At 41.7% G+C, this 18,160-nt stretch overlaps 1 protein-coding gene and 1 long non-coding RNA gene across 9 annotated transcripts in view; one reads left to right on the top strand and one right to left on the bottom strand.

The window, feature by feature from the left end:
* Positions 1-9,696, top strand: part of DENND1B (DENN domain containing 1B) — a 271,452-nt gene extending 261,756 nt beyond the window's left edge. For 2 of the 4 annotated variants that reach the window (XM_055583140.1, XM_055583139.1), the window contains 3 exons: positions 565-641; positions 1,777-1,993; positions 3,630-9,696. In XM_055583140.1, the coding sequence (XP_055439115.1) occupies positions 565-641; positions 1,777-1,993; positions 3,630-4,109 (774 nt within the window). In that variant the 3' untranslated portion in view covers positions 4,110-9,696. Of the gene's footprint in view, positions 1-543; positions 642-1,776; positions 1,994-3,629 lie in introns of all 4 variants that reach the window. The other 2 variants (XM_055583138.1, XM_055583141.1) reach the window with 1 other exon arrangement.
* The window catches only part of LOC129653439 (uncharacterized), a 62,836-nt gene continuing 46,528 nt past the window's right edge, over positions 1,853-18,160 (bottom strand). For all 5 annotated transcript variants that reach the window (XR_008715128.1, XR_008715126.1, XR_008715129.1 and 2 more), the window contains 2 exons: positions 11,179-11,336; positions 1,853-2,010 (listed from right to left, as the gene is read on the bottom strand). This is a non-coding gene — a long non-coding RNA (uncharacterized LOC129653439). The remainder of the gene's footprint in view (positions 2,011-11,178; positions 11,337-18,160) is intronic.

The following is an 18,160-nucleotide window of genomic DNA, read 5'->3' as shown; positions in this document are numbered from 1 at the left end:
AGGCTTCAGGTATTGATTATTATAGAAAGTGGAGGCCGAGTGCTTGGTGGAGTGACTGTAAATCAAGGGTTCCTAAACCAGGGACTGACAGACTGGACAGAGGTGTTGATACACTCAGCCCAGGGACTTTGTTGATTGGTTTGAGGTGCAAGAAAGCATTCAGATCAGTATTGCCTGGTATCCTCCAGGTTACTAGGTAATATTCAAAAGCCCTGAATGCGTATGTCTTTTAAGAAGTATTCCTTATCATGAGAAAGAAAAAGTGAAGTCGCTCAGTCGTGTTCGACTCTTTGCGACCCCATGGACTATAGCCCTCCAGGCTCCTCCATTCATGGGATTTTCCAGGCCAGAGTACTGGAGCGGGTAGCCTTTCCCTTCTCCAGGGGATCATCCCGACCCAGGGATCAAACCTGGGTCTCCTGCATTGCAGGCAGACACTTTACCATCTGAGCCACCAGGGAAGCCCTTCCTTACCATATCAAGTATCAAATTACTGTTTAAAGTTTCTGGGAGTATTTCAAGTATCTTCACTCCTCACGCCAGTGTGTCGACCCCTCTCTGCAGTCACGCCTCAGGCCTCTGAAGAGCCTGGACGGAGCCCTAGATGCTGACGACGAGGAGGACGCCGAGAGAGCCAGCAAGTAAGTTGTGGGTTGCATGTTCTGTTCAGCCGAAGCCCTAGGTTGCAAGAGATATTTCAAACCACGTGCACGTCTGGAGAAAAGGTTCTGCTCCCCGCGGTCTCGTCTTCAGCAGGAGGATCCAGGGCTAGTGGGAGGTTCACGGGGGACGAATCTTGAGATGGGAAAGCAAGATAGGCCTGAAATAACCTGTCCTGGGAAGCAATGATGTCTGCAGAAATACCCAGGGTAGTGTTCAAGGGCAAACAGAAGCCCACGCCTCCCCTCTGACTGAAGAGGAGGGGCAGGTGAACATCAAGACAGTGGAAGGAGTTAATTGAAACAAACCAGATCTGGGGGAGGGGCGGCAGGACCTCAGTCCATGGGAGGTATCAGAAGAGGAAAATTTCATGAAAGTGGTAAAAAATAAGGGAAATAATAGTACTGCGTGTTGAACTTTTAAAACAATGGTAAGTAAGCTATTTGGGGATGATAGAATCAATTTTCCCCCCCATTAAGTATATCTTTATTTACATAAATGAATATGCATTCTCCAAAACAAGTGAATAAATAAAGGAAAACCATCCAAAGGTACTGAAAGTGAATCAGAATGTAGAAAGTCCCAGGTGTTCAGTCTGATATTTCTAAGGCTATTGCCCCCACACTCCCCAGAATCAGACTGTGAAAAGCCCCGCTTGTGCTTCCAGATGGGTAAGGAGCCATAAACTTCTGTTTGTTCTCAGTGCACACACTCAAGATTTCCAGTGTTTGAATTGGTATGTATATCACTATGAGAAAATTTTGGCTATCAACCATGAGAAGTTGCAAAATAAGATCTTTAAGTTTATTGAAATGTTGTAGGAGTTTTCTTTTGGTGACAGAAGAACAGCCTCCTACTTTTAAGTATTTATTTAATTGACCACACTAGGTCTTAGTTCTGGAGAAGGAAATGGCAGCCCACTCCAGTGTTCTTGCCTGAAGAATCCCAGGGATGGAGGAGCCTGGTGGGCTGTCTATAGGGTCACATGGAGTCGGACACAACTGAAGCGACTTAGCAGTCACTATAAAGAGTTTGGCCATGAACCAGTTACTCACTTTACTGTCCCTCCACAGAAGTATCACGTTGGTTTTCAGCATGTGTCCTGTTTTTCTCCAGGTTGTCCTCTGAAGATGGAGAAGAAGCTTCTGCTTACTTCTACGAAAGTGACGACTCATTGGAAACAAGAGCAAAGGCTCCTTCCCCGGGTGAGATGGACTTGCTGGGTGAGATCCTGGACACGCTGAGCACGCACAGCTCGGACCAGGGGAAGCTGGCGGTGGCCAAGAGCCTGGACTTCTTCAGATCGATGGACGAGATAGACTACAAGCCCACGGTGAGTCAGTTTCCAGCCTGTAACATTAAATGAACACTTTCTCACCTCACTGTACTGTCCGACGTGAAGGTAAGTGTCAAAACTCCAAAAATATCGTAAGAGTTAATCATTAAGACATGATTTCTATAACAAAAATCCAATCAAATGCTGGTGTTTCTCATCATTAACATTATTTTGTCAAGCAGTATTATTTCCCTACAACCTAATTTTATAGTTGTCTTTCTCCGGAACTTTCAAATGTGAAATGTTCCCATGTTTTTCCTGTATTTTTTGGCTCTTGACAACATTTTAGTAAGGGTATGAATTCAAGTAATGTTTCACTGTGTTGCTTCAGAAATGCCTAAGACTTTGAACTGGATTCTTTAAAAACACAACAGAGAGAGAAGTAATTTCTACCCTGTTCTGACTGTAATAATCCCAGAACTTGGCATTGATTATGTAAGAGTTGGCTTGTTCTCTGAGTTATCTGGTAGGATTTTTTTGCAGATCCTTTCTATTTCCCAGCTTTTCTGAAGTGCAGTAACAGAGGCTGTGCACATCCGAGATGCATGAGTCGATGCTTGCTGGCACGCTGCAGAGCGCTGGCCACAGGCGAGCTGATTAGCCATCCCTTACTGCACAGAGTTCACTTTTCTTTCCTCTTCTTTGAAGCCAGAGTAGTTGAGACCTGCCTTCTTTCCAGTTCGGTCCGCATGCTAGGTCCCTGAGCTTCGCCACCCTCGCGACTGAGCCCTGGCCTTCCTGCACCTCCCCTCCCCACCTGGGGACCACCCCTCCCATTCTGCTCTCTACACCTACGAGCTTGACTGGATTCCCCAGAGAAGTGAGATCATGCAGTATTTGTGTCCTGATTTACTTCACTTAGTGCAATGCCTTCCAGGCCCATCCTTGGTGCTTTTTTAATCTTGGTTTTACTGATGTTACTTACTCAGTCATGTCCAACTCTTTGTGACCCCATGGGCTATATAGCCCACCAGGCTCCTCTGTCCGTGGGATTTTCCAGGCAGGAATACTGGAGTGGGTGGCCATTCCCTTCTCCAGGGGATCTTCCTGACCCAGGGATCATACCCAGGTCTCCTGCATTGTGAAGGAGAATTCTTTACTGTCTGAGCCACTAGCAGCATCTATATTATCCCAAATGGCAGGATTTCCCCTTTTTTAAAAAGGTGAGTGATAATCACAGCACATTTTCTTTATCCACTCACCTGTCAGTGACATTTAGCTGTTCCCGCAGCTTCCCTATACTGGGAACAGTGCTGCAGTGAACAGGTGGACACACACCCGGAAGTAGTGCTACTGCGTCTTGCTGCAGGACGTCATAGTTCTGTTCTTAATTTCTTGAGGCCTGTCCCCGCCGATGTCCAAAGTGGCTGCATCAGTGTACACTCCCACCCTCTTCTCCATATCCTCGCCGACACTCATCATCCAGGTTGAACTCTGCAGGCGACAGTTGCATGTGCCTGTCTTTGGAGCCCTGGGCCTTGGGCGGTGTTCCGAACCCACCGTCGCGGCTGCGTCTCCTTGGGGCGGGACTTCGAGTTCCCAGCCTCGCAAGAGAAAGATTTCAGAATGGGAAGGAATATTACTGAAGTAACGTGCCTTCCGTTTCTTCTAAATGTGTCGTTTCTCCTCTTAGAACAAATCCAACGCACCCAGCGAGAGCAACCTGGCCCTGCTGTGCAGCGGCTCCGGGGACCAGGCTGGGTGGCACCGGGGCCAGGACGACAGCGCCCTGCTCGGCCGGCAGTTGCCTCCCTCGCCCAGGAAGCGGCTGTCGTCCGGCGCGGGCACCGACCCTCTGTTCGTCCTGGAGGAGGAGGCAGGCGAGCGACCCCTGGGCGCAGGGAGCCGGCAGCCGGGCCCCGCTCCAGGCGCTGCAGCACCCCCTACGGAGAGGAAGGAAACGCTAAGCCCGACTGTGGACGACCCTCCGGAGCCCGGCCTGGGGCGGCGCCTGTCCACGTGTGTCCCCTGGGAGAAAGAAGGGAAAGCGGCTCCAGAGACCGCAGAGGGGCCTGGGCTGCTTCAGGAGGTGGTGTCCTTGTGTCACAGCACGTCTGCTTTCCAGCAAGACCTGCGCATCTCAGGAGGGGGGGCAAGCGGAAACCAGGCTTAGTCAGTGAACGAAGTGCCTGTCGCAGGCACCCAGCCTTCCACGGAGACAGTCAGGAGCCCACCACCCCGGGTCGTAAACAACGAGTGGTCGGAAAGGCGACTCTTCCTGCTGTCTGAAGTTGTTTTTCGTTTGGGACACTTACCTGTCCGCGCTTTCGTCTCACGCTATGTCCATGATCCATTGATTTTTTAAACATAAAGCTAATTCTCCTCCTGTGCTCTTCAGTCAGGTACGAGTTTGTATGTATGTATGTTGCAAGTATATATTGAACATCCGATTTCCCAGTGTTTGGTGCTTAACGCCACTTATTTAAATTAAGTATGCATCTAACCCGCGCACATAACCAGGAGCTACTGTACTAACCTGGTTGAGCATGACCTGGCCAAGATATCAAAACCTATCAGAACTAGCTTGAAACTGTTGACCCACTAATTGCCTTAATCTTAAGCCTATATTAAGCATACTTAACCTAATTTATGGGATTCCATGTAAATTCTGAAAGATAAGTTATGTGTTCTGCAGAGCAATAATGCCTTTTTCAATTCATCAAATCAAGGACAGAATTCATTTTTTCAAAGTTTAAAAGCTCTCTTGTGGACACTGCAGCCATGTTTTCCAAAAAGTATAAAGGTACACACATTTACCGGCCACTGAGTGAGGTCCATGAAGTGGTGAATTACAATGTGAAAGTAATGACTGCTGTTTACAAACGACACTTTCAATTTCTTCACAGCCTCTCTTTGCCTTCGCTAACTAGGAGTCACCCCAGAAAGCCAGATGAAACAAAGTGTCCTAGTTGAAAAACGTTCTTGTCTGTTTTTCCCCTAATAATTATCAGAATGCTTCATGACATCTCAGACTTACCGCTAAAATGACTGACTTTATATTTTGCAAGTTGTAGATCTACAGGCCCCACGCGGAGCCAGGGCAGCGTCCCTGCGTCTCTCCGCTCAGCACGTCTGCGGTGTTTAAGGTCCTGTATCTGTGCAGTACGCCTTCACAGTTCTTAAGCCGTGCTTCACGCCGATTTCCTTGGTTCTCCCCTCACATCCTGTTTCTGTCCCGCCCCGGGCCCACCTTACCTATGGCTGTCATACCTCCTCAGGCTCCTCTTGGATGTGACCGCCTCTAGACCCTCCTGGTCTTTGACGACCTGAGTGGTTCCGAGGAGGACAGGTCAGGTCTGCTGTCGGACGCGCCGCTGCTGGACCTGTCCAGCATTTTTGCTGTGGTCGCGGTGGGTCCCGGGGAGGGGCTCACAACAGAAAAGTGCTGTCTCCGTCACCCCAGCCTGCCCCTGGGGCTTGCAAACGTTGCTGCTGGCCGGGGTCAGCCGGCTGAGGAAGCGCTGGTCGGGCTTCTCCTGGGAAAGCCGCGCCTTCCCTCCGGTCCTCCTGCCATCTCCTGGAGGAGACACCACGCACGGCCTCCCTGGGGTGGGGCTTGTGCTTCCGGTCTGAAGCATGGTATCCACACACATTACTTGGAATTCTTCTGCATGGGACGTGGTCTCTCCTCCCTCAAATTCACTGTCACACTGGGAAGTTCTGAGAAGGAATCCTGCATTGATTTTTCCTATGAGTCTAGCCAGTCATGAAGCAATCAGGAAAAAAAACAACAGTGATGTGGTTCCTTGGTTGTTCGCTTGTTCAGTATATGTACTCTGTGCATCCCCAGTCATGATTGTTTTCTTAATTTATCATTTTAGGAAAGGTTTGACAAGCCAGTCTAGAACTCCCGTCAAAAACTGTGCTCTAGAATATTTACTGAAATAAGAATTTAATTTTCAGTCAAGATCCTGGAAGAGGCTTTGTTAAAAACATTTCTTAAGATACTTATTCAGATCAGTCTTTAAATAATTTGAGGAAAATGACTAAGGTTTTCTTTTTTAAAGTAGATTCCAAAATCTAAATGGATATATTTTGGGAGGACAGTTATTCATTCATGTATATGAAGGAAGACAGATCTTGTTTTCCTTATAAGGATGAACTCTGTAAGTATTAAGGGGAAAAGTCTGTAATCCTTTTTTTAACACAAAAGTAAGATTCAAGGTTCTTGTTCAATTTTGCCTTTATATACTCATTACAAAATTCCATTTTATTTAAGTATATAAAAAAGTCCATTTATCAGAAGAGCTATTTTAAATGAGAAGGAAAAACGAACTATGGTTGTCAATCTGCTGGGCAGATAGATATTCTTCATAATTTTTGAAAAGAATGTAAAATAGTCCTTGACTACGAATATTGGAATGAGGCGTTTTTTCCTTTAGAATTCTCCATTTGGAGAATGGGATCACTGTGAGTGTAGCCTTGATAGAATCTGGGTTTTAGTCCATTTGCCCAATAAGCTTCAGAGCCTCAGAAAGGTGAGTTCTTCTCTGTCTTAGTCACCTCCCCGGGTGTTTCACCATGGTGTATGGTGAGGACAGTCACCCACCGACAAATCACATTTGTGTTAAGGTATTTTAAGCTGGACTTGTGCCTTATTTTAACATACAGAATCAGCTCTGATAGTCCACATTAAAAACAAAAACTCAGCAAGTATTCCTATTTCAACCTGTTAACATTTTGAGTATTCAAAGTCCGCTCTGAGACTAGACTTCCCTGTATCACAGTGGCTGTATGGAGAATGAAGGGACATTAAGGTGAGTTCTGAAATAAACGTTATCTCTTTCCTATGTTCATATTTTCTATTAATAACTAGACAATATTTTCTATTATGTGTAAACTCCCCTGCTGTTTGAATTTTTCTCCCCTGAAGGAGCAACACCTGTCCTATGCAGAACTGTACAAACGAGTCCGACCTTTGGTTCTGGGGCCTGTCTTTATACAGCCTCTAGACAGTCACCATGCTCCCCAAACCCACTCTATCTTTTACCCTAGAGGTATTGCATCCATGGTATTTCAGAGGATAGCAGAGTCCCGTGTGAATTTAGGAACTCTTGGTTCATTAAGTGTCGTTAAGTGGTATATTTTAATGGCTACCTACTTTAGCATATTTTAGAAAGGCACCAAAATATAGCATGACTATTTCTCTGATTAAAAATAACTCATTTGTTTAAGAAATATTTATCAACTCTTGGTACTGTTCATAGGCAAGGTACAGTAACAGTGGACATAAGGAAATAAAAGAATTGGCCTAGTGCCTGCTGTGCAGGAGCTAATTAAAAGGAAAAGGAATTGCAAATCTCTGTTAATAATAACAAGGATGATAATATATTTTGCTTAGGAATTATTCAGCCAAGATTCTATCACCAAAAAAAAAAAAAAAAAGCCGTTTAAAGCTGCTTAAACTAAAACATGCTCTAAGTACAGAACCACTGTACCATCTTTCTCTACTGTTATACGACGTGCAAGAATGCTGCTGTCTAGGAGACCTGCTCTTAAAGGACAGATTCAGAGGCTCTGAGAAGCCGTGTGTTCTCGTCCAGCTGGCTGTCCAGCACCCTCTGCTCCCTTGTACCCAGGCAGCGAGGCTTGGTGCTGAACGCGGCCCCTCGGGACCACCCGGGACCAGTCTCCACTCTGTTCAGGATGAACTGAGCATGTGGACGCCTGTCGACGGCAAGGAGTTTTTGCTCTCTTTACCCTGATAACAGCATTCTCTGCAAACACTTCCCCGCGCCCCACGTGCTTGGAAGCTGCCTGTGACAGCGCTGTGGGGCGGTGCTTGTGCCTGACAGACGGGCCCCGGGAGTGCTGGCGAATTCCTTGTTTCTGAAATAAGGTGAAGAGGAAAAAACTGACTGTTGTCATAATTAGTAGATCTTCCTTCTTTTTCTAGAATATCTGGATTTTCAGGAAAAGATTATTTTCACGAAAAAGTTTTCTAATGTGAATTCCATTTTGTTTCACATACAAGATCTTGATTCTGGCTGGATAGCTGTAGATCAGAACATAAAGGATGTAAAATGAACCCCAAACCTAATTCCCCCAAAGCACTTCTTCATATAGGAGATGGTCTTTCACAAACTCTGTCAGCACTGATGTCCTTCCTCTGTCTAGCCCAGGAATTTGTTAGTATGTTTCTTAAATCTTGTTTAAGAGGCAGAGTTCTTTTGAGCAAATCAGTCAATGTTTTGATTTGGTCAAGATAGGGAATTATGTGTATTTAGAAAGCAGCATATTTTATCTTGAAAATAATATAGGATTTTGTGCAATATTTTTTTTCTTGCATAATTTAGTTCATATAAATATGCACATCTGCTTTTCAAGCAGATGCCTTAAGGTCATGTTTTTCAGTATTTGTGTAAAATTGTATGTAGCAATGTTCCAGGTGATTTTAGGGGGAAAAAAAACTTTTTACTGTTGGCAGGAGAAATGTTTTTGTTTATTTAAAATAATTATGAATATTGCATTATTGTATCATAACTAACTGCCTCAGCAACAATGAATATGCAATAAGAGAATCCTGAACCTTAGCTTAGTATTGACAGTGGTGTTACTTTGAAAGAAATGTATATAGTGCAAAACGCTGATTCCTCATTTGTACGTTTCACACATGCTCAGTTCTGTACCATGTAAATTGAGATGGCATTTGTACGGTGATGACGAACCATTATGTCGACTGTAATATCCTTTGCGATGCATCTCTGGTAAGATTTATAAAGGGCATTGCCAATACTTTTTGACTGTCTATAAATTAAGTTAATTTTTGTATAATGTACAGTTTGTTTAACCTTAGAGCTTCTATAGATTTCTACTTTTTATTATACTTGAATGAGGCAGAAAAGCACTGTGGAAAATCTGTAGCTCTGGATGTGACTTGCAAACATACCAAAAAAAACAGAATAAGGTACTGAACTGAACAGCAAACTTAACCAGACGCTTTCTATCCAGAAAGCTATGTTTTTTCAAACCAGACTTAAATGAAGTAATTTAAACTATAGCAGTCTTTTATCATAAAAGATTGCTAAGTCACAAATGATTACCTCTTTGATACGAGAAACCTCTGAGCCTCTTCGTCTCTGTGTTACTCCATGTCTCAGAAGAGAGCCCTGCTGAGGTACGTTGACACCTCTGCCCTTTGCTATATTACATAACTTCCAGGACAAAATTTGACTCTGCATCCTGGGTACACCGTGTGTGTCGAGTCACCATCCTTCAGATGGTCTAGTTTCCACATGGTTACTCTGAGAACCACTGAATAATCATATACCAAAAATGAGATTTCTTGGATCTGTTCCGATTTAGTACTTAGAGCAAACAAATGTGAACTGCATGACATCTACAGTTTAACATACACGAAGCTTTTTACACAAAAGGTACAAGTGAGGTTAAAAACTGAACTTTTCCAAAGCTTATTCCTCTTGCTTTAAATGAATAACTGTCTGGAAGGACTGAAACGCTTGAGCCTTGTGCTAGACGTGATGATGTACCTGAACACACCTGCCCATCATCGAGACCTCGCATCCTTGAGGCTACAGGATAAATCATCTCTGACACTGACTACTGTCGGGAGGACACTGTGTGTAAAAGTATTGTTTGGGGGATTTAAAAATGTATGCAAAAGTCAATACTGGATGAACACCACATTACCATGAAGTGCCCAACAATGCAGGTTGAAAATAAAGTTGGTCATAATCAAACCCGCCCGGGGGTGACTCTTCTGTAATGACTGGCCAGCGCTCCCATCAGAGTTCCCAGTGAACTGTCACAAGGACCCCTGGCCCTTCATCTCAGAGCCTTAGGACTGCTGCCGTGTAAACCCAGGTCTAAGCCCTTCTGGCAGGCCTGCTGGGGAGGGAGGCGTCCAGTGTCTCATGTCTGGGCAGCCAACTTCATGAGGCTCATAAACGACAGAAGAGGTACGTCAGTGTCAGTAAGGTCAGCAGAACAGGGCTAGCAGCCAAGCCAGACCAGGACGTACTGACCTTCATGGAAAAGCCGTGGATGGATAGATAAGAGATAGAGGGTGTCAACAGCGCTCCCCAGCCTGGGAAGGTGCACTGATTTCCAGGGGCTCTCGGGCCCACCTAGAGCAAAAGTCAAACTTGAATTAAGCATAAAGTTTCCCTTGGGTGCAGAATTTCTGGGAATGATATGCTGAACTTTGCATAGAAGCAAAGGTCTTCCCTTGAGAAGAGAGACAGTATCCTTGAAATCTTAAGATATAGCTAACTTAGATGGATTTTTAATTTTTAAAACTGTGCCTGCTACCATCACAGAGGTTGATCTCAGTACCTCTCTCAGTGTCTTGAGAAAAATGATGCAATTTTAATTTTACAGATGCAGATACAGAAACCTGGCTGGATTTTCCTTGTGTGAAAATGAGAGTGTTCTTTTTGGAGTATTATTTTGCTGTGAGTGAGAATCTCCTTGCCTAGAAGTGACAATGAATTATAGAACACACAGAACTTTACACATTTATGGAAAAAACAGTATTAACAGGGTAAAAATTAAATAGTGTACTATGGAAGGTTTCTGGGTGAATTAAGACCTTCCCCAAGTTCTGCCATTCGTGTGGTCCTGTCACCTGATTTCCCTGAATATTCCTCTATTTAAAATAGAAGTCTGTCCTTAGAATGAATTTATAATGTCAAGAAACCTTTGTGTACATTGCAGCTGCCACATACAGTCGGCCCTCTGTATCCATGCGTCCCCACAGGTCCAACCAACCCAGACTGAAAATACTAATTCAAGAAAGTTCCAAAAAGCAAAACTTAAATGTTTCTCCCACTGGCAACTATTTACATGGCACTTACACTGAATCAGGTCTTTCGGGAAATCGAGAGACTATTTAAAGTACACGGGGGATGTGCATAGGTTATACGGGACTAACCACATCATTTTACATGAGGGACTTGAGAATCCTTGGATCTGGCAAGAGACAGGGTGATCCTAAGACCAACCCTTGCCCTCAGCCCCCGTGGTCCCAAAGGACAGCTGCAATTCGCGAGACAGAAAATATGCCTAAGTGTCTGATTTCATTTGAACGGCTGGGTGTTCAGAACATAAAACCATAAACCAGAACTAGAAACATCTTACATTTTATAGAATCCCGTGGCTCTTGAACCTGCCTCTTCAGTAGAACCAGCAATGCAGTTTACAAAAGGATGAAAAAAACAAACCTAGACGGTGCTCCTAGGGTTTCTGGAGTAGATGCTGTGATCAGTCCTTTGTAGACAGGAAGAAACTGAGGAACCGAGGAGGCAAGTGGTGTCCTCCGTGTCACATAGCAACATGCGGCCTGGCTGGGATGGGAGCCTGACAGGGATCCAGCTTCACGCTGCGAGGCAGGAACACAGGATGGAAATTAAGGTGGTGCGCCTAACACACATTCTCTCCTGTGAATATTAAGGCTTCTTGACAAAGTGCACTGGGGAAGTTTTTGAGTACCCGATACCTTTTTGGAAGATGGTATTAATTAATTGCCCCTTCTGCCTCCCTAGCTCGATTAATTCAATTTCCACGCATCTTCGTTGTGTGCACACATGTTCTCTGTGGCAGCTTTCCCTCCCTTTCTCCCCTTCCTTCCTCTTGGTTTTGTTTACACCTCTGTGGGCAATGGATGAGCACCGCCTGTCTATGCATGGTAACTCAGGGAACACCTGCTGGCTGAGTGATGCTGAGGACAAGGAAAGGCACACCATGGATTTTTTATTGTGGAGCCCGTTACTGACATGCAGGGGTTTTGAAAACACCTAAATGTCCTTGTCAGAATCTCCACATGTTTATCTACTACTTCAACATTTTTGCTCATGTTCAAGAACCAGCCTTCAAGACAAACTTCTTACTCTTCACTATTCTAACTTTAAAATCAAACCTACTTTAAAAAATGATGACTGTTCCATATTCATGGTGTTTGTTTGTAGTAACACCATTTAAACATCAGAGCAACAATGTTTTTCAAATTTACAAATTACTTTTTATAATTGCAGTTTCTAATTTGAGGACTCAGACTGAGATATCAAAATACATTGATGGTATTCACTTGGTATTTTATCCAGTTTCCTCCAAAATATAAACTTAAATAATTTTAATTGAGCTGAGTTTTCAGAGATTTGATAAATGTCTGAATTGGATACAACCCAGTAGGCAAAAATCTCAATTTGTGAAACAGATGTTAGGAAGAAGTTCTCTTTTATATTATAGGCTTCCTCCATAAGGGATAAGCTTAATGTAAAACTGTTAGAAAACTATTTGAATTTCTAAGAAAAGGATGATTGATTGACGCCTGAAACTTGTCTTTAAAAAAAAAAAAAAAAACTACAGCAAATTAAAATTATTTCTCATCAATAATAATTATATTTAACAGTGTGGTGACCATACACATACAGGAAAAGAACATACTGTATGAAAATGAAGGAACACTATTCTTGGAGGTTGTTGTGGAGGATTAATATTGATTTTTTAACCATATCTGTAAGGTGAAAGAAAGGTTCCTGGGCATTTTGATTTCAAGATTATGAAAGGATTTTCAGGTTTCTTTGCTTACACTCATATATGCTTTAGGTAAATCTGTTGAAAATTAAAATACTGATATCAAGATTGCCAAGAAAAATATCAACAACCTCAGATACACAGATGAAACCACCCTAATGACAGACAATGAAGAGGAACTAAAGAGCCTCTTGGTGAGTGTGAAGGAGGAGGGTGAAAAAACTGGCTTGACACTCAACATTCAAAAAACTAAGATCATGACATCAAGTCCCATCACTTCATGGCAAATAGATGAGGGAAAGTGGAAGCAGTGACAGATAATGATCAGAGCAAAATAAATGAAAAAGAAACAATGGCAAAAATCAATAAAAGTAAAAGCTGGTATTTAGAGAAGATAAAATTGATAACACTTTAGTGAGACAAATCAAGAAAAAAAGGGAGAAGACTCAAATCAATAAATTAGAAGTGAAAAAGAATTTAACAGACACACAAAGGATCATAACAGACTGCTATGAGCAACTATATGCCAGTAAAATGGACAACCTGGAAGAAATGGACCATTTCTTAGAAAAGTACAATCCTCCAAAACTGAACCAAGAAGAAGCAGAAAACATGAGTAGGCCTATCACATGCACTGAAATCAAAACTGATTAAAAAATCTTCCAACATGCAAAAGTCCAGGGCCAAATAAATGGCTTCACAGGCAAATTCTATCAAACATTTATAGAAGACCTAACACCTATCCTTCTCAAACAATTTCAAAAACTTGCAGAGGGAAGAAAACTCCCAAATTCATTCTAGCAGGCCACCATGACTCTGATATCAAAACCAGACAGACATCACAAAATTTTAAAAATTATGGACCAATATCACAGATGAACATAGATGCAAAAATCCACAACAAAGTACCAGCAAACACTGCGGCCAAAGGGGCAGGTGATGAAAGGAACTCAGGAGAAAGAACAAGAAGGCGCATGTCTAGAAGGCGCATGTCTGAGTCCCCGAACACTCACTCAGAAATGATGGAGAAGTTTTGAGGCTACTGTAAGAATAAGACTGAAAACCAGAGGCAGGTGGCTTAAGTCCAAAACCTGAGAACACCAGAGAACTCCTGACTCCAGGGAACATTAATTGATAAGACCTCATCAAAAGCCTCCATACCTACACTGAAACCAAGCACCACCGAAGAGCCAACAAGTTCCAGAGCGAGACATACCACACAAATTCTCCAGCAACACAGGAACATAGCCCTGAGCTTCAATATACAGGTTGCCCAAAGTCACACCAAACCCACTGACATCTCAGGACTCACTACTGGACACTTCATTGCACTCCAGAAAGAAGAAATCCAGCTCCACCCACCAGAATACCAACACAAGCTTCCCTAACCAGGAAACCTTGACAAGCCACCCATCCAACCCCACCCACAGCGAGGAACCTCCACAATAAAGAGGAAAGACAAACTGCCAGAATATGGAAAGGCCACCCCAAACTCAGCAATATAAACAAGATGAAAAGGCAGAGAAATACTCAGCAGGTAAAGGAACAGGATAAATGCCCACCAAACCAAACCAAAGAGGAAGAGATAGGAAATCTACCTGATCAAGAGTTCAGAATAATGATAGTGAAAATGATCCAAAATCTTGAAATCAAAATGGAATCACAGATAAATAGCCTGGAGACAAGGATTGAGAAGATGCAAGAAATGTTTAACAAGGACCCAGAAGAAATAAAAAAGTCAATATATAATGAATAATGCAATAAATGAGATAAAAAACACTCTGGAGGGAACCACCAGTAGAATAACGGATAAGAAGATAACAGAAGATAGGATAAGTGAGGTAGAAGATAGAATGGTAGAAATAAATGAAGCAGAGAGGAAAAAAGAAAAAAGAATTAAAAGAAATGAGGACAACCTCAGAGACCTCGGGGTCAATGTTAAATGCCCCAACATTCAAGTCATAGGAGTCCCAGAAGAAGAAGACAAAAAGAAAGGCCATGAGAAAATACCTGAGGAAATAATAGTTGAAAACTTCCCTAAAATGGGGAAGGAAATAGTCACCCAAGTCTAAGAAACCCAGAGAGTCCCAAACAGGATAAACCCAAGGTGAAGTACCCCAAGACATATATTAATCAAATTAACAAAGATCAAGCACAACAAATATTAAAAGCAGCAAGGGAAAAACAACAAATAACACACAAGGGGATTCCCATAAGGATAACAGCTGATCTTTCAATAGAAACTCTTCAGGCCAGAAGGGAATGGCAGGACATACTTAAAGTGATGAAAGAAAATAACCTACAGCCCAGATTACTGTACCCAGCAAGGATCTCATTCAAATATGAAGGAGAAATCAAAAGCTTTACAGACTAGCAAACGCTGAGAGAATTCAGCACCACCAAACCAGCTCTCCAACAAATGCTAAAGGATATTCTCTAGACAGGAAACACAGAAAGGGTGTATAAACTCGAACCCAAAACAACTAAGTAAATGGCAACAGGATCATACTTATCAATAATTACCTTAAATGTAAATGGGTTGAATGCCCCAACCAAAAGACAAAGACTGGCTGAATGGATACAAAAACAAGACCTATATATGTTGTCTACAAGAGACCCACCTCAAAACAAGGGACACATATAGACTGAAAGTGAAGGGCTGGAAAAAGGTATTCCATGCAAATAGAGACCAAAAGAAAGCAGGAGTAGCAACTCATATCAGATAAAATAGACTTTAAAATAAAGGCTGTGAAGAGAGACAAAGAAGGACACTACATAATGATCAAAGGATCAATCCAAGAAGAAGATATAACAATTATAAATATGTATGCACCCAACATAGGAGCACCGCAATATGTAAGACAAATGCTAACAAGTATGAAAGGGGAAATTAACAATAACACAATAATAGTGGGAGACTTTAATACCCCACTCACACCTATGGATAGATCAACTAAACAGAAAATTAACAAAGGAACACAAACTTTAAATGATACAATCGTCCAGTTAGACCTAATTGATATCTGTAGGACATTTCACCCCAAAACAATGAATTTCACCTTTTTCTCAAGTGCACACGGAACCTTCTCCAGGATAGATCACATCCTGGGCCATAAATCTAGCCTTGGTAAATTCAAAAAAATTGAAATCATTCCAAGCATCTTTTCTGACCACAATGCAGTAAGATTAGATGTCAATTACAGGAGAAAAACTATTAAAAATTCCAACATATGGAGGCTGAACAACACGCTGCTGAATAACCAACAAATCACAGGAGAAATAAAAAAAGAAATCAAAAGATGCATAGAAATGAATGAAAATGAAAACACAACAACCCAAAACCTATGGGACACTGTAAAAGCAGTGCTAAGGGGAAAGTTCATAGCAATGCGGCCTTACCTCAAGAAACAAGAAAAAAAGTCTTAAAAAAAGTCAAATAAATAACCTAACTCTACACCTAAAGCAACTAGAAAAGGAAGAAATGAAGAATACCAGAGTTAGTAGAAGGAAAGAAATCTTAAAAATTAGGGCAGAAATAAATGCAAAAGAAGCAAGAGACCATAGCAAAAATCAACAAAGCTAAAAGCTGGTTCTTTTAGAAGAGAAATAAAACTGACAAACTATTAGCCAGACTCATCAAGAAACAAAGGGAGAAGAATCAAATCAACAAAATTAGAAATGAAAATGGAGAAAACACAACAGATAACACAGAAATTCAAAGGATCATAGGAGACTACTATCAGCAACTATATGCCAATAAAAAGGGCAACTTGGAAGAAATAGACAAATTCTTAGAAAAGTACAACTTTCCAAAACTGAACCAGGAAGAAATAGAAAATCTTAACAGACCCATTACAAGTATGGAAATTGAAACTGTAATCAGAAATCTTCCAGCAAACAAAAACCCAAGAGCAGACGGCTTCACAGCTGAATTCTACCAAAAATTTAGAGAAGAGCTAACAACTATCCTACTCAAACTCTTCCAGAAAATTGCAGAGGAAGGTAAACTTCCAAACTCATTCTATGAGGCCACCATCACCCTAATACCAAAACCTGACAAAGATGCCACAAAAAAAGAAAACTACAGGCCAATATCACTGATGAACATAGATGCAAAAATCCTTAACAAAATTCTAGCAAACAGAATCCAACAACATATTAAAAAGATCATACATCATGACTAAGTGGCTTTATCCCAGGGATGCAAGGATTCTTCAATATCCACAAATCAATCAACGTAATACACCACATTAACAAATTGAAAGATAAAAACCATATGATTATCTCAATAGATGCAGAGAAAGCCTTTGACAAAATTCAACATCCATTTATGATAAAAACCCTCCAGAAAGCAGGAATAGTAAAAGCTATATATGACAAACCCACAGCAAACATTATCCTCAATGGTGAAAAATTGAAATCAACCCCCCTAAAGTCAGGAACAAGACAAGGGTGCCCACTCTCACCACTACCATTCAACATAGTTTTGGAAGTTTTGCCCACAGCAATCAGAGCAGAAAAAGAAATAAAAGGAATCCAGATTGGAAAAGAAGAAGTAAAACTCTCACTGTTTGCAGATGACATGATCTTCTACAGAGAAACCCTAAAGACTCCACCAGAAAATTACTAGAGCTAATTGATGAATATAGTAAAGTTGCAGGATATAAAATGAATACACAGAAATCCCTTGCTTTCCTATACACTAACAATGAGAAAACAGAAGCAAACAATCCCATTCACCATTGCAACGAAAAGAATAAAATACTTAGAAATATATCTACTTAAAGAAACAAAAGACCTATATATATATATATATATATATATATATATATGTAACTATAAAACACTGATGAAAGAAATCAAAGAGGACACAAATAGATGGAGAAATATACCATGTTCATGGATGGGAAGAATCAAAATAGTGAAAATGAGTATACTACCCAAAGCAGTCTATAGATTCAATGCAATCCCTATCAAGCTACCAACGGTATTCTTCACAGAACTAGAACAAATAATTTCACAATTTGTATGGAAATACAAAAAACCTCGAATAGCCAAAGCAATCTTGAGAAAGAAGAATGGAACTGGAGGAATCAACCTACCTGGCTTCAGGCTCTACTACAAAGCCACAGTCATCCAGACAGTATGGCACTGGCACAAAGACAGAAATATAGATCAATGGAACAGAACAGAAAGCCCAGAGATAAATCCATGCACCTACGGACACCTTATCTTTGACAAAGGAGGCAAGAATATACAATGGAGAAAAGACAATCTCTTTAACAAGTGGTGCTGGGAAAACTGGTCACCCACTTGTAAAAGAAGGAAACTAGAGCACTTTCTAACACCATACACAAAAATAAAATGGATTAACGATCTAAACATAAAACCAGGAACTATAAAACTCCTAGAGGAAAACATAGGCAAAACACCCTCCGACATAATTCACAGCAGGATCCTCTATAACCCACCTCCCAGAGTATTGGAAATAAAAACAAAAATAAACAAATGGGACCTAATTAAACTTAAAAGCTTTTGCACAATGAAGGAAACTATAAGCAAGGTGAAAAAACAGCATTCAGAATGGGAGAAAATAGCAGCAGACAAAGCAACTGAGAAAGAATTAATCTCAAAAATATACAAGCAACTCCTGCAGCTCAAATCCAGAAA

The sequence above is a fragment of the Bubalus kerabau genome, chromosome 5, assembly GCF_029407905.1.
Source record: "Bubalus kerabau isolate K-KA32 ecotype Philippines breed swamp buffalo chromosome 5, PCC_UOA_SB_1v2, whole genome shotgun sequence".
NCBI classification, from domain to species: Eukaryota; Metazoa; Chordata; class Mammalia; order Artiodactyla; family Bovidae; genus Bubalus; species Bubalus kerabau.
Note: the sequence above shows the minus strand (reverse complement) of the source record. Positions and strands in the feature narration are given on the sequence as shown.